A 27,339-nucleotide genomic window follows, 5' to 3' on the forward strand; every position below is an offset into this window, starting at 1 on the left:
TGAATACAACCTAAGGATCCACATCCACAGACCCACCTTGACCATTCCTCATTTTTTGGCATTTTACGGCTATAATACTAGAATTCCGCCTGATTCCCATATTTTCATGTGTTATAGCCCATGCCTTTCGCCGTGGGCGCGGTCCCCTGGACCCGGATCGCCTTAAATTTTTTCGGGACATCAAATACAACCTAAGGAACCACATTAACTGCTCAGCTATGACTGTTAATTGTTTTTTGGCATTTTACGGCCATAAAACTAGGATTCCGCCCGATTACCATATTTTCGTGTGCCATAGCCCATGCCTTCTGCCGTGGGCTCGGGACCCCGCACCCGGATCACCTAAAAAAATTTCGGGACGTCGAATACAACCTAAGGAACCAAAATCACCGCCCCACCATAAACATTCCTTATTTTTTGGCGTTTTACGGCCATAAAACTAGAATTTCGCGTGATACCCATATTTTCGTGTGCTATAGCCCACGGCTTCCGCCGTGGGGTCGGGTCCCCCGGACCCGGATCGCCTAAAAAAATTTTTGGACATCAAATACCACCTAAGGAACCATAGTCACTGACCATCCATGACCGTTCCTCATTGTTTTGCATTTTATGGCCATAAAACAAGAATTCCGCCTGATTCCCATATTTTCGTGTGCTATAGCCCACGCCTCCGTCGTGGGCCCGGGCCCCCAGATGCGGATCGCCTAAAATTTATCCGGGATATCAAATACAACCTAAGTACCCAAAGTCACCACCCCACCATGACCGTTCCTTATTTGTTGGCGTTTTACGACCATAAAACTAGAATTCCGCCTGATTCTCATATTTTCGTGTGCTATCCGTCGTAGGCCCGGGCCCCCGAACCCGGATCGCCTAAAAATTTTCCGGGACGTTGAATACTACCTATGGAACCACATTCACGGCCCCGACATGACCGAACCTCATTCTTTGGCGTTTTCCGGCCATAAAACTAGAATTCTGCCCAATTCCCATATTGTCAGGTGTTATAGCCCACGCCTCCACCGTGGGCCCGGGCCCCCGGATCGCCTAAATATTTTTCGGGACGTTGAATACAACCTAAGGATCCACAGTTACCACCCCCCCTTGACATTCCTCATTTTTTTGCATTTTACGGCCATAATACTAGAATTCTGCCCGATTCTCATTTTCTTTTGTGCTATACACCTGCCGCCGTGGGCCCGGGCCCCCGAACCTAGATCGCTAAAAATTTTCCAGGATATTGAATACAACCTAAGGATCCACAGTCACCGCCCCGCCTTGACATTACTCGTTTTTTGGTGTTTTGCGGCCATAATACTAGAATTCTGTCCGATTCCCATATTTTCGTGTGCAATAGCCCACGCCTTCCGCCGTGGGCGAGGGCCCCCAGAACCCGAATCGCCTTAAATTTTTTCGGGACATCAAATACAACCTAAGGAACCACAGTCACCGCCCCACCATGATCGTTCCTCATTTGTTGGCGTTTTACGGCCATAAAACTAGAATTCTGCCCGATTCTCATATTTTCGTGTGATATGCCTCCGCCGTGGGACCGGGCCACCAGACCCGGATCGCCTAAAAAAATTCCGGGTCGTCGAATACAACCTAAGGAATGCAAAATCACCGCCCTGCCATGAACATTCCTCATTTTTTGGCGTTTTATGGCCATAAAACTAGAATTTCGCTTGATACCCATATTTTCGTGTGCGAAGCCGTGGGCCCGAGCCCCCGGACCCGAATCGCCTAAAAAATTTTCGGGACATCAAATACCACCTAAGAACCACAGTCACCGACCATCCATGACCGTTCCTCATTTTTTGGTATTTTACGGTCATAAAATTAGAATTTCGCCCGATTCTCATATTTTCGTGTGCAGCCCAAGCCTCTGTCGTGGGCACGGGACCCCCGACCCGGATCGCCTAAAAATTTTGTGGGTCATCAAATACTACCTAAGGAACAACATTCACCACCCCGACAAGACCTTTCCTCATTTTTTGGCATTTTACGGCCATAAAAGTAGAATTCCGCCCGATTCCCATATTTTTGTGTGCTTTAGTACATGCCTTCCGCCGTGGGCCCGGGCCCCCGGACTCGGATAGCCTAAAATTGTTCCGGGACATCAAAGACAACCTAAGGAACCACAGTCACCTCCCCGTCATGACTGTTCCTCATGTTTTGGCGTTTTACGGCCATAAAACTAGAATTTCGTCCGATTCCCATATTTTCGTGAGCTATAGCCCACGCCTCCGCCATGGGCCATGGGCCTTGGCCCCCGGATCCGGATCACCTAACACTTTTCCGGGACATCAAATACAACCTAAGGAACCAATATCACTGCCCCTCCATGATCGTTCTTCACATTTTGGAGCTTTACGGTCATAAAACATGAATTCCCTTCGATTCTCATATTTTCGTGTGCTATAGCCTACGCCTCCGCCGTGGGCCCGGGCCCCCGGATCCGGATCGCCTAAAATTTTTACGGGACATCAAATACAACCTAAGGAACCAAAGTCATTGCCCCTTCATGATCGTTCCTCATTTGTTGGCGTTTTACGGCCATAAAACTAGAATTCCGCCTGATTCCCATATTTTCATGTGCTATAGCCCAAGCCTTTCCGCCGTGGGCCTGGGCCCACGGACCCGGATCGTCTAAAAAATTTTCGAAATGTCGTATACAACCTAAGGAATCACAGTCACCTCCCTACCATGACCGTTCCTCATTTTTTGGCGTTTTGCAGCCATAAAACTTGAATTCTGCTTGATTCCTTATTTTCATGTGCTATAGAGCACTCCTTCCACCGTGGTCCCGGGCCCCTAGACTCAGATCGCCTAAAAATTTTCCGGGTTATCAAATACAACCTAAGGAACCATTGTCACCACCCATCCATGACCGTTCCTCATTTTTTGGCATTTTACAGCCATAAAACTAGAATTCCGCCCGATTCCCATATTTTCAGGTGCTATAGCCCACGTCTTCGTCGTGGGCCAAGGCCCCCGGACCCGGATCGCCTAAAATTTTTGGGGATATCCAATACAACCTGAGGAACCACATTCATCGCCCCGCCATGACCGTTCATCATATTTTGGCATTTTACGGCCATAAAACTTGAATTCCGCCAAATTCTCATATTTTTGTGTTCTATAGCCCATGCTATCCGCCGTGGGCCCGGGCCCCGAGACCCGGATAGCCTAAATTTTTTCGGGTCATCAAATACTACCTAAGGAACCACATTCAACCCCCCCCCCCCCGATATGACCGTTCCTCATTTTTTTGTGTTTTACGACCATAAAACTAGAATTCCGCCCGATTTCTATATTTTCGTGTTTTATAGCCCACGCTTCCGTTGTGGGCCCGGGCCTCCAGACCCGGATCGCGTAAAATTTATTCGGGACATCCAATACAACCTAAGGAACCAAAGGCACCGCCCCGCCATGAACGTTCCTCATTTTTTGGCGTTTTACGTCCATAAAACTAGAATTCCGCCTGATTCCCATATTTTCGTGTGCTATAGCCCACGCCTTCGCCGTGCGCCCGGGCCCCTGGACCCGGATCACCTAAAATTTATCTAGGACATCAAATACAACCTAAGGAACCAATATCACCACCCCTCCCTGATCGTTCCTCATTTTTGGAGTTTTACGGCCATAAAACTTGAATTCCCTTCAATTCCAATATTTTCGTGTGCTATAGTTCACGCCTCCGTCGTGGGCCCGGGCCCCCAGACCCTGATCGCCTAAAAAATTTCCGGGACATCAAATACAACCTAAGGTACCAAAGTCATTGCCCATCCATGACCATTCCTCATTATTTGGCATTTTACGGCCATAAAACTAGAATTTCGCCCGATTCCCATATTTTCATGTGCTATATAGCCCACGTCTTCCGTTGTGGGCCTGGGCCCCCGGACACAGATCGTCTAAAAATTTTCCAGGACGTCGCATACAACCTAAGGAACCACAGCTACTGCCCCGCCATGATGCTTCTCATTTCTTGGCGTTTTGCGGCCATAAAACTTGAATTCCACTCGATTCCTTATTTTCATGTGCTATAAAGCACGCCTTCCACCTTGGGCCAGGGCCCCCAGACCCGGATCGCCTAAAAAATTTCTAGGACATCAAATACAACCTAAAGAACCACAGTCACCACCCATCCATGACCGTTCCTCATTTTTTAGCATTTTTCGGCCATAAAAAAAGAATTCCGCCCGATTCCCATATTTTCGTGTGCTAAAGCCCACGCCTTCGCCGTGGGCCAGGGCCCTCGGACCCGGATCGCCTAAAATTTTCGGGGACATCAAATACAACCTGAGGAACCACAGTCACCGCCCCACCATGACCATTCTTCTTTTTTTGGTATTTTACGGCCATAAAACTAGATTTCCGCCCGATTCCGATATTTTTGTGTTCTATAGCCCATGCCTTCTGCCATGGGCCCGAGCCCCCGGACCCGGATAGCCTAAAATTTTTCGGGACATCAAATTCAACCTAAGGAACCTCATTCATCGCCCCGCCATGACCATTCTTTATTTTTTGGCGCTTTACGGCCATAAAACTAGATTTTCGCTTGATTCCAATATTTTCGTAAGCTATAGCCCACGACTCCGCCGTGGGCCTGGGCCCCCAGACCCGGATCGCTTAAAAGTTTTCCTAGATATCAATTACAACCTAAGGAACCACATTCACCGCCCCTCCATGACCGTTCCCCATTTTTTGGCATTTTACGGCCATAAAACTTGAATTCCGCTCGATTCCTATATTTTCGTATGCTATAGCCCACGCCTTCCGCCGTGGGCCCGAGCCCTTGGACCCGGATCGAATCAAGTTTTTCCGGGACATCTAATACAACCTAAGGAACCATAGTCACAGCCCCTCCATGAGCATTCCTCATTTTTTAGCGTTTTACGGCCATAAAACTAGAATTCTGCCCGATTCCCATATTTTTGTGTTCTATAGCACATGCCTTCCATCGTGGGCCCGGGCCCCCGAACTCGGATTGCCTAAAAAGTTTTCGGGACATCAAATACAACCTAAGGAACCACATTCATCTCCCCGCCAAGACCATTCTTCGTTTTTTGGCGTTTTACGGCCATAAAACTAGATTTCAGCCAGATTCCCATATTTTCGTGTGCTATTGCCTACGCCTCTGCCGTGGGCCTGGGCCCCAAACCCGAATAGCCTAAAATAATTTCGGTACATCAAATACAACCTAAGGAAGCACAGTAACCGTCCCTCCATGATCGTTCCCCATTTTTTGGCATTTTACGGCTATAAAACTTTAATTCCGCTCGATTTCTATATTTTCGTGTGCTATAACCCACGCCTTCCGCCGTGGGCCCGTGCCCGGATCGCCTAAATTTTTTACGGGACATGAAATGCAACCTAAGGAACAAAAGTCACAGCCCCGCTATGACTATTCCTTATTGTTTGGCGTTTTACGGCCATAAAATTAGAATTCCACCTAATTCCCATATTTTCATGTGCTATATAGCTCACGCCTTCGCCGTTGGCCAGGGCCCCCGGACCCGGATCGCCTAAAATTTTTCGGGGACATCAAATACAACATGAGGAACCATAGTTACCACCTCGCCATGACCGTTCACCATTATTTGGCGTTTTACGGCCATAAAACTAGAATTCCGCCCGTTTCCCATATTTTTGTATTCTATAGCCCATGCCTTCCGCCGTGGGCCCGGGCCCCTGGACCCGGATAACCTAAAATTTTTCGGGACATCAAATGCAACCTAAGAAACCACAGTCACCGCCCCGCCATGACCATTCTTCATTTTTTGGCGTTTTATGGCCATAAAACTATATTTTCGCCTGATTCACATATTTTCGTGTGTTATGGCCCACGCCTCCGCCGTGGGCCTGAGCCCCCGGACCCAGATAGCCTAAACTTTTTTCGGGACATCAAATACAACCTAAGGAACCAAAGTAACCGCCCCTCCACGACCGTTCCTTATTTTTTGGCGTTTTACGGCCATAAAACTAGAATTTCGCCTGATTCCCATATTTTCGTGTGCTATAGCCCAGGACTTCCGTCGTGGGCCCTGGCCCACAGACTCGGATCGAATAAAATATTTTTCGGGACATCAAATACAACCTAAGGAACCAAAATCACCAGCCTGCCATGACCGTTCCTCATTTTTTGGTGTTTTACGGCAATAAAACAAGAATTCCGCCGCATTCCCATATTTTCATATGCTATAGCTCACGCCTCCGTCGTGGCCCGGTCCCCCGGACTCGGATCGCTTAAAAATTTTTCGAGACATGAAATACTACATAAGGAACCACATTCACTGCCCCGACATGACTGTTTCTCGTTGTTTGGTGTTTTATGGTAAAAAATCTAGAATTCCGACCGATTTCTATATTTTCATGTGTTATAGCCCACACCACCGTCATGGGCCCCCCCGGACCAGGATAACCTAAAAAAATTTCGGGATGTCAAATACAACCTAAAGAACCACATTCACTGCCCCAACATGACCGTTCCTCGATTGTTGGCGTTTTGCGGCGATAAAACTAGAATTCCGCCCGATTCCCATATTTTCGTGTGTTATAGCCCACGCCTTCCGCCGTGGGTCTGGGCCCCCAGACTCGAATTGCCTAAAATTTTTCCGGGATATCAAATACAACCTAAGGAACCACAATCACCACCCATCCATGACCGTTCCTCTTATTTTGGCATTTTACGGCCATAAAACTAGAATTCCGCCTGATTTCCATATTTTCGTGTGGTATAGCCCACGCTTTCGCCGTGGGCCAGGGGCCCCGGACCCGGATCGCCTAAAATTTTCGGGGACATCAAATACAACCTGAAGAACCATAGTCACCACCCCGACATGATCGTTCATCATATTTTGGCATTTTACGGCCATAAAACTAGAATTCCGTCCGATTCCCATATTTTTGTATTCTATAACCCATGCCTTCCGCCGTGGGCCCGGGCCCCCGGACCCGGATAGCCTAAAATTTTCCGGGACATCAAATGCAACCTAAGGAACTACAGTCATCGCCCCGCCATGACCATTCTTCATTTTTTGGCATTTTACGTCCATAAAACTAGATTTTCGCCCGATTCCAATATTTTCGTGAGCTATAGCCCGCGCCTCCGCCGTGGGCCTGGGGCCCCGGACCCGGATAACTTAAAAAAATTTCGAGATATCAAATACAACCTAAGGAACCACAGTCACCGCCCCGCCATGACCATTCTTCATTTTTTTGGCATTTTACGGCCATAAAATTAGATTTCCGCCCGATTCCAATATTTGCGTGTGCTATAGCCCACGCCTCCGCCGTGGGCCCGGGCCCCTTGACCCGGATCGCCTAAAAATTTTCTTGGTCATCAAATACTGCCTAAGAAACCACATTCAATGCCCCGACATGACCGTTCCTCATTTTTTGGCGTTTTACGGCCATAAAACTAGAATTCCGTCCGATTCCCATATTTTCGTGTGTTATCGCCCACGCGTCCGCCGTGGGCCCGGGCCCCTAGACCCGGATCATCTAAAATTTATCCGAAACATCCAATACTACCTAAGGAACCAAAGTCACCGCCCCGCCATAATCGTTCCTCATTTTTTGGCGTTTTACAGCCATAAAACTAGAATTCCGCCCGATTCCCATATTTTCGTGTGCTATAGCCCACGTCTCCGCCGTACGCCCGGGGCCCTGAACCCGGATCACCTACAATTTATCCGGGACATCAAATAAAACCTAAGGAACCAATATCACCGCCCCTCCATGATCGTTCCTCATTTTTTGGAGTTTTATGGCCATAAAACTAGAATTCCCTTCGATTCCCATATTTTTGTGTGCTATAGCCTACGCCTCCGCCGTGGGCCTGGGCCCCTGGACTCGGATCGCCTATAATTTTTTTGGGACATCAAATACAACCTAAGCAACCAAAGTCACTGCCCCTCCATGACCGTTCCTCATTTTTTGGCGTTTTACGGCCATAAAACTAGAATTCCGCCCGATTTTCATATTTTCTTGTGCTATAGCCCATGCCTTCCGCCATGGGCCTGGCCCCCGGACCCGGATCGTCTAAAAAAATTTCGGGACGTCGAATATAACCTAAGGAACCACAGTCACCGCCCCGCCATGACCGTTCCTCATTTTTTGGCGTTTTGCGGCCATAAAACTTGAATTCCGCTCGATTCCTTATTTTCATGTGCTATAGAGCACGCCTTCCACCGTGGGCCTGGGCCCCCAGACCCGAATTGCCTAATATTTTTGCGGGACATCAAATACAACCTAAGGAACCACAGTCACCACCCATCCATGACCGTTCCTCCTTTTTTGGATTTTTACGGCCATAAAACTAGAATTCCGCCCGATTCTCATATTTTCGTGTGCTATAGCCCACGCCTTCGCCGTGGGCCAGGGCCCCCGGACCTTGGCAATCCGACACCGAAACCTATCAAATCAAGTCCGATTGACCTCAAATTTCGCATACAAGTCATGATTGACATTACGGACCTACTCCAACCTCCGAAATCGGAATCCGACCCTGATATCAAAAAGTTCACTCCCGGTCAAACTTCTCAAAAATCATCCAATTTTTTAACTTTCGCCAATTGACGCTAAAATGACCTACGAACCTCCAATTCAACATCCGAACACGCTCCTCAGACCAAAATCTTTCTACGGAGCTATTGGAACCGACGAAACTCCGTTCCGGAGTCGTCTTCTCACAAATCAAACTATGTTCAATTCCTATGACTTAAACTTCCATTTTTGGGTACTATGTGTCCCATTTCGCTACGAAACCATAAAGCAACCCCCGACGAGTCACGTAACCACAAAATGAAATAGAGGGAGCAATAGGTAGGGGTTCGAGGCTAATACTCTCAAAACAACCGACCGGATCGTTACATAAACAATTACATCAAATAGAAAGAATAAATAAGTAGTATTCTAAGAAAATAATATATAGATAAAACACCTTGAAAGCATATCAATCTTAAGAGAAATACATATGACAAGTTTCTACTTTCTAGTAAACATTTGTTCCATAAGTTCCACACTTCCAGTATCGTAGGGTATGTTAAGAAATTCCTAAAGCAAATTGTAGGGTACACTTCCATAAACTAATTGTTTGATTTATGTAAAATAATATTTTAATCTATTTTAAAGTCCTAAAAATTGGTATATTTTACCTAGTCAGTAAGGAAAGATATGTAAGGTAATATTAGTATATGACCAAAATTTTAGTTGAATTTAAAGTCCTAACTTATTAGAAAAATAATTAAATTACAACTTTGTCCAATATGAAATTTGATTTTAAGGGGTAAAAAAAGCGAACAACATTTCACTAAAGGCCTTTGTACTTTTAATATAGTATTAGTTTTGGTATACGTGCGTTGCACGCGTGTATAGTGTCTATCAACTAAAAAATATATTACTTGGCGTTAAAATAAAATGTAATATTTATTTCAATGATGAAAATAATTTTTCTCACATTAACATAGTAATTGTATTCAATATATTTTGAATATGCATGAATGATGCATTTAGATAAATTAGTTGTGCATTATTTTATAATTATCCATATCTTATAATATGATATACAAATATATTAAATTGTGTTTCACCTGGCATCTCTTTATGAATACATTTTATCTTTTACTATTTCATTTTTATTTCTTAAAGTTTTCATTTTAACAATTTATTCCTAATACAATAACTGGTTTTATTTTATATTCCGATCTCTTTTAATTCAAATACTTAATTATCTTTTTAATAACTAAAAGAAATAATTTATTTTTTGAGGATTTAGATTATTAATATTAGCTCATATCATATATTAAATATTTAATTATAACTATATATTTATCCACAAAAATTCTTTTGTCAAATGATATTAAAAATCGACCTTTTGTTTTTTATATTTGCCGCAGTATTGATAAACAACTTTTGTCAATCACTTTTCTTTCTCTCTTGCTCTTGCTATTATTAAATATTTTCATTTTTTTTTCTAATTATGTTTTAAAATCTGTATTAATATTTATATCTACTCAAATTATTGATCAAAGAATTTAATTATAGTCCGGGGACCAATCTCACATGTCTACTCATAACATTTATATGTGTTGCTTCCTGATTTGGGATAAAGGACAATGCTTCCTCTTTCTTTAGTCTTTTCTTTATTTTATTTTGTTATATCATAATTGTTTACCTAATATTTTTGTACAATCTCTTTTGCACTAAAAATGTTTAAGTGTACAAATTCATACGCATAAAGATTTGGTGTTACTTAATCATACTTTAGTAGTAAAATTTATATAAGATAAAATTTTAATAATTTTAAAGTCCTAATTATAAGGACTTCTTACTTATTCAAATAAGGAAAGATTAATAAGTAATAAATCTGATTTAATTTAAAACTCATAAATATTAGTTAGAAAAATAATTAAATGACTATTTTGTCTCGAGTGAACTCTATTTTAAAAAGGTAAAAAAGGCAAACGATATTTCGCTAAGGGTCTTCGTGCTTTTAATATAGTATATATATATATTATCTTATGTACGAAAAATATATCAAAAGATAATATGTTTAATAAAGTTGGTTTAAAATCTGTATGTACGAGCTCTAACTTAAAAAAAAGTTAAATTAAATTAAGAATATTTGTCATGTAATATGATCATGATTTTGTATCCATATAAAAAGTTCGTTTTTTTTACCAAAAATTATTACCGAAATAAAACTTGTATTAAAAATAAAAAATATGAAGGAAACGCTCAAACTTTTCTTCTGTTCTTTGGTCAACAAACTCTTAAAAGTGTTTTATCTTCACTCGCATAGTGCACATAAGCCATTTGTCTGTATCTCTCTCTCGATCTCGAATCTTCTTCGATTATTTCAAAGCCATTTTTAACTGCAGAATCCCCATTTCATTTTTTTCGCAAATACTATGTACTGTGAAGAAGATTAATTCTTGGTAAGACATCTACTTATTATATACTATCTCTTCTTGTCAAATCCCAGTTGATTAATACTTGTAAAGTTTTGAATTTCTGGGAGAAGTTATTTTAATTGTGATTTTTTCTTAATGGGTTCTTGTAAAGATTTGATTTCTTAAAAGTTTCTTATGATTAATACTTGTAAATTGTTGGATTTCTGAGAGAAGCTATCTTCATTATGATTTTTTCTTAGTGGGGTTTTATAAAGATTTGATTTTTCTTTTGCTTTTTATGCCCCGGTGTTCCTAATACAATTTTTTTTTGCAGCTTCTTAATTTAGAGGAAAATCTAGTTGTTTTCACATTGGAGTGAAGGGCATTTCGAATAATGGCTGAAGTAGAAGAGGAGCAGCAGCAGCAGAAATTATCAGTAGGTAAATGCATTAATCTATGCTTTCATCTTCTTCTCAGCTAAAGATATTATCATTTATGGAGTGTGGACATATATCATAATTTTGTTGGCTTCTTGATAGCTAATTTAGTAAATGTAGGGGTGAAAATGAAGTAAATTTCAAAGTTTGATGCATTGAAATGATGATGTGGGTTGACTTCTGCTGCAGAGTTATGTGCATTTTAATATTTCAGTATTCTTTTGGTAGATGGAAAAGAGTTTCCAGCTACTTCTTGGACGGTGATTTTCGAAACTTGAAATTTGGAGGACATTTGGAAGTTGCTAGTAATTTGCCATACTTGATAACCTTTTTTTTCCTTCTAAGTATTTCATTGCAAATGGAAGCAATGTCCTGTGAAGATCAAATGATTTCACCATAAATACTGTAATTTTGTTTTTGTCATCTTTAGTTCCTCCTGCACCTTTATTTTGTAATCATTCAAGTTGACTTAACTAGTGACTTTAGCCATATATCATGCGGTAAAGGATTGGGATCATGGTGTGTGAACAGTATTACTTTTGTACTTAGGATTGAAAGTGATGTTTGCTTATCACAAGTTGGTTGCCTTACTGAAGAAATGCCTCTTCTTTTTGTATCAATGCTGAACTAATTGTTAAACTGAAGGCTGTTCTTTCGGGAGAAGTTAGACCTAAAGTCTTAAACTACTTCGTCATACTTGATTCTTAAGAAGGTTTGTTTACCAAATTAAATTCAATGCAGATCAGGGTGGTACTGACGAAATCATCACTGAAGGCGCTTCAGTTGTTCATGGAGAACCTCCACAGGATGATACTGGGCCACCAAAAGTTGATTCAGAAGTGGAATTCCTCCATGAAAAAGTAACCAAGCAGATCATTAAAGAAGGTCATGGTCAGAAGCCAACGAAATACGCAACATGCTTCTGTAAGTCAAAGCTAAGATTGTTTGTTGTTTGTTTGTTTTTTCTCCTTCCTTCCCTGTCCTAACTTCTGGTTTCAGAAACAGTAAAATCCTATTATATTTTGACTGGTGAGAGTGAGCAGTATCTCCTTTGATAAATCTATTTGATTTAATCGTTCAGGCCCAAGTATGTTCTCTCCTCTGCTGAAACATGTTATCTTGTTTTCCTAAATAATTTTTCTCCCAGTGCAAGTTGTTGCGTTCTTCTTCTTATGCATGTTTAGGAAATATATATGCCTGCTTTTTTATTTTAAATGGTTCTCTGAGTGGATCAAACTCATGCTTATCTTTTTCTCTTTGGTCAAGTATTTATGAACCATCTCCTAATTCCCTCTTTTGATGCTCCGTTCTTATTTTATGACAACAAAGTATCTTTATTCTGTGATAAAGATTGTCATGCATGATTTCACATCTATTGTTTCCAAACAAAAAGGGGCCCTTTGTCTTCTTGTGGTGGGACTATCCCTCAACATAACATAAATATCAATGATATCAAAAAAGCTGAATAAGTAACATCATTGTTTGGTTTGCGGAGAACTTTTAAACGGACTATAAGGCAAGAGCTGTAATACAGTGGAAAATCATCAATAGATTATTTCTGTTTGTTATCAACCTTTTTGGGGCTGAGGCGTAATTTTTGTTGCTGTTGTTGTTGTTGTTGTTGTTGTATTGGGCAAAATGTATATGATTAAATTGGAGAAAAAATTTCTCCTAACAATTTGTTTGGCCTACTTCACTTTATCTTTTCTAGTATTTGTTATATTATCCTACATGATTAGACTAAAGTTGAATTTGTAATTATCAATTATTGTTTATCTCAAAATAATAAACAATTTTAAGAGAAAGTCAAAATGAGGTGCAATAAAATTTGAGAAATATGAACTAATAACTCTTGCATTCCTCTTCTACCCTATCTATCAGAAATAAATTAGAGATAATAAATAAGAAGTGGTTCTCCACAAATGGTTCCCCATCATCTATATTAACTGGAATGTCATAACTCATATGTGCACCAAAAATTAAGAACAAACAAACAAGAGCTTGCTTGTGCAACAATGCTTTTTCGATTTATCCAAAAGCTATGTTGCTCGGACTCTCCAAAATAATGCCACACCCGTGTCCGATCCTCCAAAAATGCACTACTTTTGGAGGATCCGACATGCTCCCAGTGATATTTTCGGAGAGTCCGAGCAACATAGTCCAAAAGCTCTCTTAGTTCTCTCTCTCCAAACTATCCTCATTAGTGCCAAGTTTGCTACATTCCATGCACTGCATCTTTTTTCCTCTTTTTAGGACCCACCTAAACATCATAGTTTTAATGACAGCTAGCATTGACCATTGCATGCCACACAGATTCAGCGCAATTCATCACTGCAATCACTAGTTAATTTTGCTGTCTCTTTGTTGTTTTCCTTGTATAATCATTCAAATTTTGCTGAGGTAGAATCTGTCTTTCTGCCCTTTCAAGTGCACAAACTGACGAAAATTATCTTTATAGTGCATTACAGGGCATGGACTGAAAGCACCCAGCACAAGTTTGAAGATACATGGCATGAACAACAACCCCTTGAGCTGGTTATAGGAAAAGGTATATATCCAATTTACAAGATTGCAGGTCATTCAGCGTCGTTACTTTTGATTTCTTTTTATCTTAGTAAATTAGCAGTTGATGCTTATAGAGTGTTAAATTTCGTGATAGCCCGCTTCCACCTGTGTGCTTTTCTTGGTGGAACCGTGAAAGGGTCTAAACTTTAAAGAAGTTACAGTAGAGTTAAAGTTAGCTATCAAGTTCCATTCTGGATATAAAAATTTGGGAAGTGCGTAACACTGATAAGATACTTGGATTTTAATCAGACTGAATGTGAAACTACCACCTTATTATCTTGGATTTCCTAATTTATTTATAATAGAAATAAGAAGTATTGTGTTGCTCTTTTCTTGCAGAGAAAAAGGAAATGACTGGCCTCGCTATTGGCGTTAACAGCATGAAATCCGGTGAGCGTGCTCTATTGCATGTTGGCTGGGAACTCGCCTATGGAAAAGAAGGAAGCTTCTCTTTCCCTAATGTCCCACCTACAGCTGATGTTTTGTACGAAGTCGAGTTGATTGGCTTCGATGAGACCGGAGAAGTGAGTTATTTGTTCCTTTACTAATTTCTGGTTTTTACTCTGAAGGTGCTGGTACTCATAATTTTTTGTGCAATATGTTTAGGGTAAAGCACGGGGTGACATGACAGTAGAGGAGAGGATTGGGGCAGCAGATAGAAGAAAGATGGATGGAAATGCTTTATTCAAGGAGGAGAAACTTGAGGAGGCTATGCAACAGTATGAAATGGTCTCACCGCTGCTTATAATTGTATAATTTATAGTTTCTGTTGCCATGTAAGAGTCATCTTCTCCTCATAGTACATGATTTTCTATTTGTGTTCCTTAGGCCATTGCATATATGGGAGATGACTTCATGTTTCAGCTGTTTGGTAAGTTCCGGGACATGGCCTTAGCAGTAAAGAACCCATGCCATCTTAACACGGCTGCCTGCCTGCTGAAACTCCAGCGGTATGATGAAGCCATTGCTCAATGTAGCATTGTAAGCATACACTCATTATTCTGAAAGTTTCTTTTTACAAGAGAGGTTGAAATTAGTAAATGATCTTGATATACTGATAATTATTAGGTCCTAGCGGAAGATGAGAACAATGTAAAAGCATTGTTTAGACGTGGAAAGGCTAGAGCTATACTTGGTCAGATCGATGCAGCTCGTGAAGACTTTCTGAAAGCACGCAAGTTTGCCCCGCAAGACAAAGCCATTGCTAGAGAATTGCATTTAATTGCAGAACATGAGAAGGCTGTCTATCAAAAACAAAAGGAACTTTACAAAGGACTATTTGGACCAAGACCAGAGCCTAAACCAAAGTCGAAAAACTGGCTGATTGTCATTTGGCAATGGCTGTTGTCACTCTTCTATCTGCTTTTCAGGCGTAAGGCGCGCAAGGATGACTAACTGAATTTGGAGAGATGTTATTGTTGATGCCAAATTTGTGAAACTACTTCCCACCATTCTACTCCAACAACACACCTCTTGTACTCTAGAAGCTTTTCTCTTGACCTTGTGTTAGAAGAAAATTTGTAACCAAAGAAATTGGGAAGAAATTTGAAGTTCTGATTTTGTAATTTTATTAGTAAGATAACACTTTGCTAATTATTTTCTCATTCTGATTCCAAGTGTTTGCTAATGGCAGATGTATTTGGATATTGCAATTTCCCTTGGCTTAGGTGTAAACTTCTCAGTTGTTCTTAAATGTAATTATTTTTCCCTACAAGCTACAGCTGACACAATGAGGACAAGGGTTTCTGCATAGATAATAATGCCTGTTAATGAAACTCATAGGACATCTATATATAATAAAAGGAGACGCAAAGGCACATTATTAAGACAAGTGACATAACCATAAAAAGCCAAGTAGCATTATTAAGACAAAATAAACTACCTATTTAACTAGAAAAACCTTTTTAAATTTTGAATTAATTGGTTACTCTATTTGAATTAATAAATATAAATGTCTTATAATTAGCTATATTAAAAAAAACGAAAATATAAAAAACAAATAACTACTCATTCAAATTGAGGATTAGTTTCAAGTTGGAGTTTAAAAGTTATTTTAAATTAAAAAACGAAAAATAAAATTAGCTATAATAAAAAAACGAAAATATTAATAATAGTAAAAAAGCTACCTATTCAAGTTGGGTAATAGTTTCAAGTTGGAGTTTAAAAATTATTTTAAAATAAAAAACGAAAATAAAGAAATAAACAATTGCCAATTCAAATTGGGGTGTGGTTTCAATTTGGAGTTTTAAAATTATTTAAAAATAAAAACGGAAATAAAGAAATAAAAAATTGCCAATTTAAATTGGGGAGTAGTTTCTTTCTAATATAGTAGTCTTTATATATATCTATGAGAAGTAAATATACACACACACAAAAAAAAAAGTAAATAATTATATGATGCCAAGTGGTATAACCATGAGACGCTAAGTATAGATTTTTAGGACAAAGTTTCAACAAATTTGGTGTTTTAAAATTATTTTAAATAAAAAATGAAATTAAAAGAAAAATAAAAATTTGCCAATTCAAATTTGTGAGTAGTTTCAAGTTAGATTTTTAAGACAAAATAAACTATCTTTCTAACTAAAATAAAATATCTTTTGAATTTTAAATTTTGAATTAATTGGTTAATCTATTTTAATTAATAAATATGGATATCATATAATTAGCTACAATAAAAATCGAAAAAAATTACCCATCCAAATTGGAGAGTAGTTTCAAGTTGGAGTTTTAAAAATATATTAAAATAAAAAACAAATGCAAAAATAAAATTAGCTATAATAAAAAACGGAAATATATAAATAAAAGAAAGGGGAGTAGTTTCAATTTGGAGTTTTAAAATTATTTTAAAATAAAAAAACGAAAATAAAGAAATACAAAAACTTTCAATTCAAATGAAAAATACAAAAAGTCAAGTGGCATTGTTAAGACAAAATATTTTTCAAGTGGCATTCAAACTGGGGAGTAGTTTCAAGTTGGAGTTTTAAAATTAAAAAAACAAAAAATAAGAAAAAATTAAATTATCTACGGTGAAAACGAAAATATTAAAAAAAAAAAAAAACCTATTCAAGTTGGGGAATAGTTTTGGTTTCTCCCTTTCAAACTAAAAAACTTTTGAATTTTAAATTTTGAATTAATTGGTTACTCTTTTTAAATTAATAAATAAAGATATCTTATAATTAGCTATAATAGAAAAAAGGAGAAAAAAAAACTACTCATTCAAATTGGGGAGTAGTTTCAAGTTAGAGTTTTACAGAATTTTAAAATAAAAAACAAAACAAAAAGTAAAATTAGCTATAATAAAAAAAGGAAAAAAAAACTACCCATTCAAATTGGGGAGTAGTTTCAAGTTGTAATTTTATAAATATTTAAAAAAAATATATATAATTAGCTATAATACAAATATAAAAATATATAATAAAAATTACCCATTCAAATTGTGGAGTAGTTTCAAGTTGGAGTTTTAAAATTATTTTAAAATAAAAAAACAAAATAAAAAAATAAAGAAACTTTCAATTCAAATGAAAAATACAAAAATATAAAGATACTATTAGAATATTATACATAAGATAAGCATATATATATATATATATATATATATATATATATATATATATATATGTATGTATCTCTTTATACTTTTGATGAATTCAAAATTATAATTTAGTAAAAAAAAATTACATTATTTAAATTTTTAATAAACTATAAAATTTGAAAACTAATCATATAAGTATTACAGTAGAAAGGAATGTATGAAAAGAGGGGATAAAGATAATTTTATGATATTTATATTTTTAATTAGTTAAAAAATAAAAGATAAATAAATAACACTCAAGAAAATTATCAATAGTACTAACTACTTGCTAATTCAATAATAAAAATAAAAAAGGATCCAACAATTTATTTGATTAAACAATAAAATATAACGGAAATATATATCTGCACATTATATTAAACAATAAAATATAACTAATATTTATTAAATTAATATGATATATTAGATCATAATTTTATAAGATTAATATTCTATCAAATTATATGCGCATCGCGCGGGTTCTTATACTAGTTTTAAGAAAAGGCCACAGCATGCAACTATTAGTTTTTATTTTTTATTTTTTTGTAGTAATGGTCGGACAAATGGCAAATCAATTGAAATATGGTACTCCCTGCTATGAATTAGTGCAAATGGTTTTTAGATTTGAGAAATCTTCAGATTTAAAGGGTATATTTGAAGTTAAAAGTTAGAAGATAAAAGTTTGTGAAAGTCAGAGCTTTGTATGGACAGTAATCTTGGAAAATTAGTTTATGAAATTTTAAGACCTAGTGAGTGAAAATTAAAATTTCACTTGAAATTCATAGGAAAACTAACATCTGAAGATTTCATTTGACGTTCAAATGTTGAAGTGACAAGAATTTGCAAAATACTCAACTGACGCTACTGAAATACTACTAGAAGTGTTTGTCACAAAAAGGTCCTTAATTTTCTGTTTGTACATTAAATAAACAAAACACGTTCTTTCTAATTGAGCTCAATCAATTATGTCATTCAACGTACGAAATTGGATATTTCGAGTTCGCACTTGAGAATGGAAAATACCTTCTAAGAATTGTTCCTCTTTAATAGATATTAACAATAACAATGTGAATTAAGTTAATCGGACCAGTGATATAATTATAAGAAAAAAGTTGCAGGAAAAAAAAAAGAAGCAATTTCTGAGAAGTCAAAAAGAGTCGTACCCTGTGATTCACTAATTGGACCACCACCAAATTCACCAAGTTGGACCATCTTTTTCATCTCGGCTGAATATTTAAACGGAGTGGAACCTACAGCTACTTGTTTACAAATTTTTTACTGTACTCCTTAAACTTTAAACCATATGCCTTTTATTCCCTAAAATTCACTTAAAATGTTCCAAAAGCCTATTCCTTCACAACTTTATTTACTAAATCATCTTCATAATCATCTTTAGTTTTGTATAACTATTTTACCTTTTGACTATACAAATAAAGTTTGAATACTCATAAATGTAAGAAAAAGGTCCTATAAGAAAGCAAAAAATCAGTCTAATAAAGCATACTCAGTAGGTATAAAAAGTGAAAACGGTAAATAAAACTAGTTCTTTTCGATGATTAAATTTAAAAATATAATTCTTGTAAATGAAATTCAAACAGGCAAGAATTTTCCTTTTAAAAAAAAAACTCAGATACCAATTCTCCTAAGATTGAATCAAAACTTGATTTCTAAAAATTTAAATGCCACCAATGACAATAATTCGGGTCTGTCATAAACAAAAGAAGTTGGAATGAAATAGAAAATTAAAAAAAGACAGAGGTCTAATTCAAAGTTTTAGGTTTAGAGGGTGAGGTGGAAAGTTAAGAGTGGTGCACTTTAACTTTCAAAGATAGTTGACTAAACTTCCTTATTAAAATGCGCCATACGCGCATTGCACCACACTCTCTCCCTCTTAACCTCTTTCGTCTCTTTCTCTCTCTTCTTTCAAATCACACAATGTATATTTTACTGATAGCATTCAACTTATATTAATTTCCGGTTTGGTCCCATATGTTATTACATTTAACACATATACCATTTAATTTATTTAAAAGGTTCAATGATGATATTTGCACTAGAGAATTGATAAAATTGAATTCTTATAGTTTTGTTAAGTTGGCCAGCTTTTGGCCTTACAGACTTCCCAAAAAATATTTCAATTAACTATGTCATGGACTACTGTAAGGAATTGTTCTAAATTACTTAATATATCATCTTAGTGTTTCTGTTAGGTGAAAAATTATTTAGTGATGGGGTATTCATTAATAGTATTTGGTGAAAAAAGTAGAAGAAATAATTGGTTTTAATTGAAATTATTATCAGTACCTAATACAATTATGTTGTTACCCTAAAGATAATACATCTGTTCATAAGAATTACTAGTATCATTTTAGAGACAATCAAGAGTATAGCTTAATGATAAATAAGGTGGAAGGAGAATTAGGAGATTTTAAGTTCATATCTCAGCAAAAACAAATAAATATAAGTAATATATTTTTATCTATCTAAGTTAATATTTACGCTAATGGATTATCAAATAAAATAATCAAATTGCGTGTAAGTTGGGTACGGATGAAACACCTAATGAACTTAGAAAATTTTGTTATAGACTATTTGGCCAAGCCTTTTTTGGGGTCAAAAGTGGTTTTGGCAAAAAATTGAGGTATTTGGCAAAGCTTTTAGAAGGAAAAAAAATGTTTTTGAGGAGAAGCAGAAGTAGATTTTGAAAAGCAGAAAAATATAGTTTCTCTCCAAAAATATTTTTGAGAAAAATACACTTAGAAACAGTTTTCAACAGCAAACACAAATCGATTCTCACTAAAAGTACTTTTTAAAGCACTTTTGAAAAAAATATTTTTTAAAATAACCAGATTTTAGTAGTTTGGCCCAATAGGCTATTAATTTCTAACCTCGTTACTAAAACAAGAAAAAAGGATAATTCTTGACAAGCAAACTAGTAGTATAAAAACTAAAGTGACAATAACCTCAAAATACAAGGACGGATTGTACTAAGAAACAACAAACTTTCCGGGTTCCTAATATATCCCCTTGACCGATGCGTTCTACGCACTTTGCGTATTCAAGTCTCCTTCTCTCTCTTTCACCACAAAACAAAGCAAACAAAACCTACCCACCTCAAGTACGCTAGCAGTTAAAACTCCGTTGACTAAAATAATACAAATACTACTATCTTTTTCTCTCTAGGTGTAGAGGAATATACACACAAAATCTCAAAAATGGTCTAAATCTTGGAACATTTTCTCACCGGGAAATCTTCGCCGGCCGATATTTAGAAGCTGCTCCGGTGGACTGCCGTGGTAATATGGTAACATTTTCTCAAATGGGTTTTTGAATCTGAGCTCTGTTGTTGCAAAAAGTTGTAATCTTGAAAACCCTCAATTTAAGTTCTTGGGATTTTAATTGAAAAAAAGATGGGGTTTCTATAGTTTATGGGTTTCTCGTGATTTAGCTTTTGTAATCTTCTTTGTTTGGTGAATTGGAATAGTACTGTTTAAGATCTGATGAAGAAATTTCCTTCAGCGGAGTGATTTTTGGTTTGGCTTGTTTAAGCTTGAGTTTCTATTTCCTTTTGCTGGAGATTCAGAATTGACTAAAGCTGAAAGATTTATTCTTTTTGTTGGTGTTGCTTTTGTACCTTTGAAAGATTAGGTTTTAAGGGATTTTCTCTGTTTCCTCTGATGCATTTAGAAGACAGGAGTATGGTTTTGATTAAAGTTGAATGAAACTTTTTGACTTGTAGGAAGTTGGTTTTGTTAGCTCACAATGAAGAGATTGAGGTCTAGTGAAGATCTTGAGTCATGTGGGGAGAAAGGTGTGTTGAAAGATTGGGCAAGAAGGGAGGAGGATCCGAGTTTACATCGCTCATCTTCCCACAGGAGCTTTTATTACAAGTCTGAGAGTGGGAGAAAGGGACTATCTTCGTCGTCGTCTAGGTATGACCGGTTTGAGGATGACCGTGAGAGTCTGAGACCGATAAAGAAGCGGACAGATTATGATGTGGACAGCTATGATAGGCGGAAGAGTTACGATCGGTACAGTCATAGTAATGATAGAGGGGTTCTGAACTCTTCTCCACGGGGTGGATACGGTGGTGATCGGATTCATAGGTCAGAAAGTTTTTCTGGCCCAAGGAGGGAATTCCCTAAGGGGTTTAGATCAGAGAGGGATAGGTCCAGGCGAGAGGGGAGTGTGTCATCATGGCGGAGGTTTGGTGGCGGGAAAGATGGTGATGAAGGCACAAGGAGTGGTGGAGATTCAGCAAGAGGAAGTAGAACAGAATCAGAAGATATTGGGAAGGCAAAGTCACCGCCGGGATGGAGAGATGCAAGATCACCTGCTTGGTCAAAGGACTCTGGTAGCGAGCAATCAAGGAGTGTTGAAGTTAAAAGAAGTGACGCCTTGCCAATGGGCAGTGGTGGACATAGCAGTGAAATGGAAGAAGGGGAACTGGAGCCTGATCTTCCGTCTTCTGCGGCTGAGCCTGCAGCTGAAGATGAAGCTTCCGGTGAGATTAATCCCTCACAGAAGGAGAATGAGAGGCGAGATGATGGGGTGAATTCCTTGTACGAACAGAAGGTTGAGCTCAGTAAAGTAAGTGTTACTGCCGAGCAGTCGGAAGAGACACAGTCGGATAATGTCCGAGACATTTTCAAGGACAGTGATGGCTTGTCTGATAATCAAGGCACTTCAATGGGGCCTAGTGGCATGGGAAATGGAACTGAAACCGTGGTAGATCATGTTGGTGAAAAGAATGAGTCCACCAGGAAAAGCAGTAGTGGGGAAGAAGAAAAGAATATAGATGCCGAGAAGCTACCACCTAAGAAAAGGGAACAAGTGGAGGACAAGAGCAGAGATGTTGAATCTAAGGTAAATCGTATTGATGTTCACGAATTAAATAGGGAAATTGCTGGGGAAGCTGGACCGCCGGGCTCTGTTTCTTCTGTTGCACATGAAGATGTATCACAGAGTGTCCAGGACAAGGGCAAAAGTGTGGCTGTTTCGCCTGGTAATAACACTGTCCCTCCTGCAGATGGTTTGAGGATGGAAAACGAGTCAAGAGGCTTTGTACCTTGTGGAAACTCTGATATGGAAGGACCAAGTACCAGGGGTCTTGAGTTGTTCTTGTCAGGTCCTGTCAAAAAACCTGAGAAAGTAGAGAAATTTAGTAATTCCATGACCAAAGATGAAAAGTTTGGTCTGGAACCACTTGAGCTTTCTCTTAGCTTGCCAAATGTCCTGTTGCCTATTGGTGCACAGAAAGAAGTCCAGCCTCCTGGTTCTCCTAGTCAAGGAAGGAGTTTTCAATCCTTTGCCAGCTCATTTCACACAAATTCTGATGGCTTTACCATGTCTATGTCCTTTTCAGGATCACAACACTTCACTCATAATCCTAGCTGCTCACTGACACATAATTTAGTTGATAATGAGCAATCTGTTAAAAGTCGCCCCCTCTTTCAAGGTGTCGATTGGCAAGCCCTTGCTTCGAATGAGCAGAAGAATAATGACATCCCAGGTTGTCAAGGCATAATATTATCAAATGGAACTGGATTGTATCAGCAGTCTCAAGGAAATTCTAGTGGTCAAGCTGTAGGAGAACATCTCAGAGCTGCACAGGGAGGCTCTAGATTGCCTGTTGGGCTAGACAGACAGCTAAGCACTGTTAAAACATCTCGTCATCCAAATGGAGCTAGATCTCCTACACAGAGTGTTGGGTCTCATGAAACTGGATCAGAATATAATACAGATAAGAAACAATTAACTAGAGCTAAAGATAGTAGCTTTTATAGATTCGGTGGTTCTGATGGCAAAGAGCTCCCATTGGCTGTTGGAACGGACTTTGTTGAATCAGTAATCACCACCATGGTTTCTGAACCAATACATGTGACTGCCAGGAGGTTTAATGAGATCTCAGGGCAACATTTGCTTTGTCTGAAGGAGGCTGTCTGCGACATCATTACAAATCCTGGTAAAAACTGGCAGCTTAGTGCTCTGCAAAAGACACTGCAGAAGAGGTCTGACATGACTTTGGATACACTATTGAAATCCCACAGGAGTCAACTAGAGCTTTTGGTGGCTCTGAAAACTGGTCTCCAAGAATTTCTTCGGCAAAGTTATGATATTTCATCATCTGATTTGGCAGAGATATTTCTCAATTTAAGATGTAGAAATCTGACTTGTCGATCTTCGTTGCCTGTGGATGAATGTGAGTGCAAAGTTTGCTCGCAGAAGGATGGTTTCTGCAGTGCTTGCATGTGTCTTGTGTGTTCCAAGTTTGACTTGGCATCTAATACGTGTAGCTGGGTTGGATGTGATGTATGTCTGCATTGGTGTCACGCTGATTGTGGGCTACGTGAATCTTACATCAGGAATGGACGTAGTGTTTCTGGTGCAAAGGGTAGTGTAGAGATGCAGTTTCATTGTGTTGCATGTAATCATCCATCTGAAATGTTCGGCTTTGTAAAAGAGGTTTTCCAAAACTTTGCTAAGGAATGGACCTCGGAAGCACTTTCCAGGGAGCTTGAATATGTGAAAAGAATTTTTTGCGCCAGCGAGGACGTCAGAGGGAAACGCTTGCATGACCTTGCTAATTATATGCTGTCAAAATTGGCAATTAAGGCTGACCTTCAAGAAGTTCAAAGTCAAATTATGCATTTCTTGCTGACTGGTGAGCTCTTGACCGTTAATCAGGTTTTCTTGATATTCTGCTGAGTGCAAGATGGATTGTCAGCTGGTAACTTTGTTGCTGAAGTCTCTAAGCTTATTATCTCTTTCCATGATAAGATATAAATAGTAGAAACTTGCAAGTTTTTGCCTGAAGCCCTTAACATGATATGTATGCCCCCTCTTTTTCTTTCCTATCTTTCCCACCTCCTTCCTCCGTAATCATCTTCTGTCTTATCCTACCTGAACAGCCCCTTCTGGCCTTGTGCTCTTTTATCATAGTCGGGTTGAGGGTATAAAGTTAGAGAGAGCAAACCTGTTCAACAATAAGTAAGAGAGCAAAATTCAATGTGAGGTTATAAGTTAGGCAGTGGAAACCTTGCTAGTTACAAACTCGTACTCAGTGTAAGTTGAAACTTCTGTTATATGTAGAACTTTAATCCTAATATAATAGAATCTGAGTAAGGAATACCATGCCAAGAAATGTACCCATATATTTTACTTTTTGTCTTGTCTTCCTGGAAGTTAAATGGGTTTCCTTCACTTTTAGAAAATAGTAAAATAGCTATCAAAAGAAGAAACAGTAGAATGGATTTGCTGCAGGTGCATAATGCACTTATCTGAATGGTTTTCATCTGTGAACTTTTATTTAGTGGTATAAATATTTGATATTAGAATTGTATCACCGTCTGTTTTAAGTGACAGTTAACATTTCCAGACATTTCTTTTTTGATCAATACTGTTAACATTTCCTGACATTTCTTACTGTATAACATGTTTCTACAATTACTGTCATTCTATACAGCTTTCAATTTCATAGATTTCTATAACTCAAATTTATTTAACTATTCAAATATTAGAACAGATACTGCAATTACTGATTGAAAAATGGAATCCTCAATTGTTTGTTAACTATAGTGTTCTGATTTTGGTTAAATTGGTATTCTAAGGTTATTTTCTCCTCACTCCATTTACAATTATAACCTTGTCTTCTACATGATTTTTCGTGCGTCAATCAATCAACTGTCTCAATTGGTCGATGATTCATCATATTTAGACTATTTTTAGCTGATGATAAACGTACCAAAACCCTGCCCCTTTATCCAGATTTGGACTGGTTACGCTTTGCCAGTCTCGCACAAGTGGACTAGTATTTGCTTTTCTATTCATGTGACATAATTCCTATGACACTGATTGCTGGTGCCCATATCTACTTTTCTACTAAAGAATAGAAATTGGAAGCTTCACTGTGCTGCTTTCGAGTTGAAAATGTGGAAATATTCTTTTAATAGTTTTTTCACTTGTCTCCCCTCTCCTAACTGTGGACGTCCTTGGGACTGTCTAGTTCTGTCACTTCCAAATCCTAATGCTAATGCTCAATTTGATGCGGATGTTTCATATTAACTGTGAATGCAGAGCCTGATTCGGTCAAATCTGACAATGTTCCAAATATTCAAGGAAATGAGTTGTCAACAAAGAACCACGAAGGGAACAATGGCGTTGCTCGGCCTAACCAGGGAGCGATGTGGCTGAAATCTGTTGGTTCAGAAAAGGTTCCTCAAGTGGAAAAGCCTACAGCAGGTTTGCCTTCAAGTTTTGATAGCCTCCGGAATGACAAGCAGGCGATGATCTCAAGTTTTCAGCCAAGTATAAAAAAGGTACCAGTATTTGATGAACTAGAGAGCATTGTTAGAATCAAACAGGCTGAAGCCAAAATGTTCCAAGCACGAGCTGATGAAGCTAGGAGAGAGGCTGATGCCCTGAAGCGCATTGCTGTAACAAAGAGTGAAAGAATTGAAGAAGAATACATAGCTCGAATCACAAAACTGCGATTGACCGAGGCTGAGGAGATGCGGAAACAAAAGGTGGAAGAGCTGCAGTCTTTAGAAAGAGCTTATCAGGACTACTTCAATATGAAAATGAGAATGGAAAATAACATCAAAGATCTATTGTTGAAAATGGAAGCTACTAGAAGGAATCTCAATTTGTGATTAATCAGTAGCATCTTGTTTTGGTTTTCTAAAATCAGTGTTTGCAAGGTAGAAACACCTAAATTATATTAACTTGTAGGTGTTCTTTAGTCTAGTTTTCTTTTTCTTCTGCTAACCAGAATCTGTACAGAGACCACCTTATCTCTTTATGTTACAGATGAACTCCAGTCATGGACAGGATGAGAAAGCAGAGAAAGTAGAGATTCAGCACTTGGTTATCTTGTATCCAAATGCATTCTTTTCCCAATAGGGAATGATTGAGAATATCATCGCTGAGGAAGAAACATTTAGTTCCTGGATAGTGTATCTAGGGATTTCTGCTACTACCGTTAGATCTTTTTTTAAAGACAATAATGGTGTTCGGTTTAGCTTGTGAGCACGACGAAGTAATGGGTAACTCTATCTCCCATTTGTTCTTGAATGTAGAAACCCTTAGTCACAAATCTTTGATTCTCTACAAAAGCAGAGTAAACTAAGAGCCTGTTTGGACATAAGAAAATTTTTACTTTTTTCCGAAATTAGTGTTTGGCTATAAATTTTTAAATTTTTACTTTAAGATGGATTTTGAAAAATTCCAAAAATCTGTTTTTCAAAATTCAGTTAGATCACTCACAAAACTTTAAAAACAACCCAAAATTATATTTATGTCCAAACACAATTCTAGTTTTCAAATATCATTTTCACTTAATTTTTTCTTCACTTTTTTCCTGAATTTTACAATTCTTATGTCCTAACGCCCACTAAGAATGCAATCTGCACGATTAGGCATCACTGTTCATCAATAAGGAGAAGGTTTTAACCACTCAAGGCAAATCTACTCCTAAACTGTCAAATGGCTTTTATTTCTCAAGCGACGGAAAAAGAGCTTCTATTTTGATTGAAGTAACCTTTTAATGCAATTCTTTTTCTGGTTTTTCTTTCTCGTACTTAATTTTATTTGTAATTCTTAAATTTGAGAGGAAAAGTGGCGTACACTAATTTTGCAGGATTTAGACTATTAGCTCCCTAGTTTATGTAGAAGTTTAACTACATATTCAAAGTCGTGAACAAGACTAACTACAAAATATAATTGCTTTTAACCGGTATTTAACTGCATATTCAAAGTCGTGAACAAGACTAACTACAAAATATAATTGCATTTAACCGGTATTTAACTGTAAGCATATTAGCAGGCAGTAAAATTAACAATCCATGGCCATGGGTATGCAGAAACT

At 37.9% G+C, this 27,339-nt stretch overlaps 2 protein-coding genes across 3 annotated transcripts; both read left to right on the top strand.

The window, feature by feature from the left end:
* The first annotated feature begins 10,783 nt into the window (after positions 1 to 10,783).
* On the top strand, positions 10,784 to 15,617 carry LOC104120785 (peptidyl-prolyl cis-trans isomerase FKBP42). The gene is made up of 8 exons (XM_009632627.4): positions 10,784 to 10,946; positions 11,236 to 11,341; positions 12,080 to 12,262; positions 13,797 to 13,886; positions 14,243 to 14,427; positions 14,510 to 14,632; positions 14,732 to 14,884; positions 14,972 to 15,617. The coding sequence occupies exons 2-8, from the start codon at positions 11,296 to 11,298 to the stop codon at positions 15,296 to 15,298; spliced, it is 1,107 nt and encodes a 368-aa protein (XP_009630922.1). The 5' UTR covers positions 10,784 to 10,946; positions 11,236 to 11,295; the 3' UTR covers positions 15,299 to 15,617.
* Positions 15,618 to 20,606: 4,989 nt separating this feature from the next.
* LOC104120784 (protein OBERON 4) lies at positions 20,607 to 26,420 on the top strand. Of its 2 annotated transcripts, none has more exons than XM_009632624.4 (3): positions 20,607 to 20,778; positions 21,214 to 24,138; positions 25,551 to 26,420. In XM_009632624.4, the coding sequence occupies exons 2-3, from the start codon at positions 21,237 to 21,239 to the stop codon at positions 26,123 to 26,125; spliced, it is 3,477 nt and encodes a 1,158-aa protein (XP_009630919.1). In that variant the 5' UTR covers positions 20,607 to 20,778; positions 21,214 to 21,236; the 3' UTR covers positions 26,126 to 26,420. The 2 variants fall into 2 exon arrangements, with proteins under 2 accessions (XP_009630919.1, XP_009630921.1); XM_009632626.4 differs by having other exon boundaries at positions 20,632 to 20,770.
* Positions 26,421 to 27,339: the final 919 nt, after the last annotated feature.

This window comes from Nicotiana tomentosiformis, chromosome 1, assembly GCF_000390325.3.
Source record: "Nicotiana tomentosiformis chromosome 1, ASM39032v3, whole genome shotgun sequence".
Lineage (NCBI taxonomy): Eukaryota > Viridiplantae > Streptophyta > Magnoliopsida > Solanales > Solanaceae > Nicotiana > Nicotiana tomentosiformis.

Bases quoted from the DNA above. Each gene is read 5' to 3' on its own strand.
- LOC104120785 (XM_009632627.4), top strand. From the start codon at position 11,296: ATGGCTGAAGTAGAAGAGGAGCAGCAGCAGCAGAAATTATCAGTAG. The intron at 11,342-12,079 runs GTAAATGCATTA...AATTCAATGCAG, and splicing joins GCAGCAGAAATTATCAGTAG to ATCAGGGTGGTACTGACGAA. The intron at 14,428-14,509 runs GTGAGTTATTTG...CAATATGTTTAG, and splicing joins GCTTCGATGAGACCGGAGAA to GGTAAAGCACGGGGTGACAT.
- LOC104120784 (XM_009632624.4), top strand. From the start codon at position 21,237: ATGAAGAGATTGAGGTCTAGTGAAGATCTTGAGTCATGTGGGGAGAAA. The intron at 24,139-25,550 runs GTGAGCTCTTGA...CTGTGAATGCAG, and splicing joins TATGCATTTCTTGCTGACTG to AGCCTGATTCGGTCAAATCT.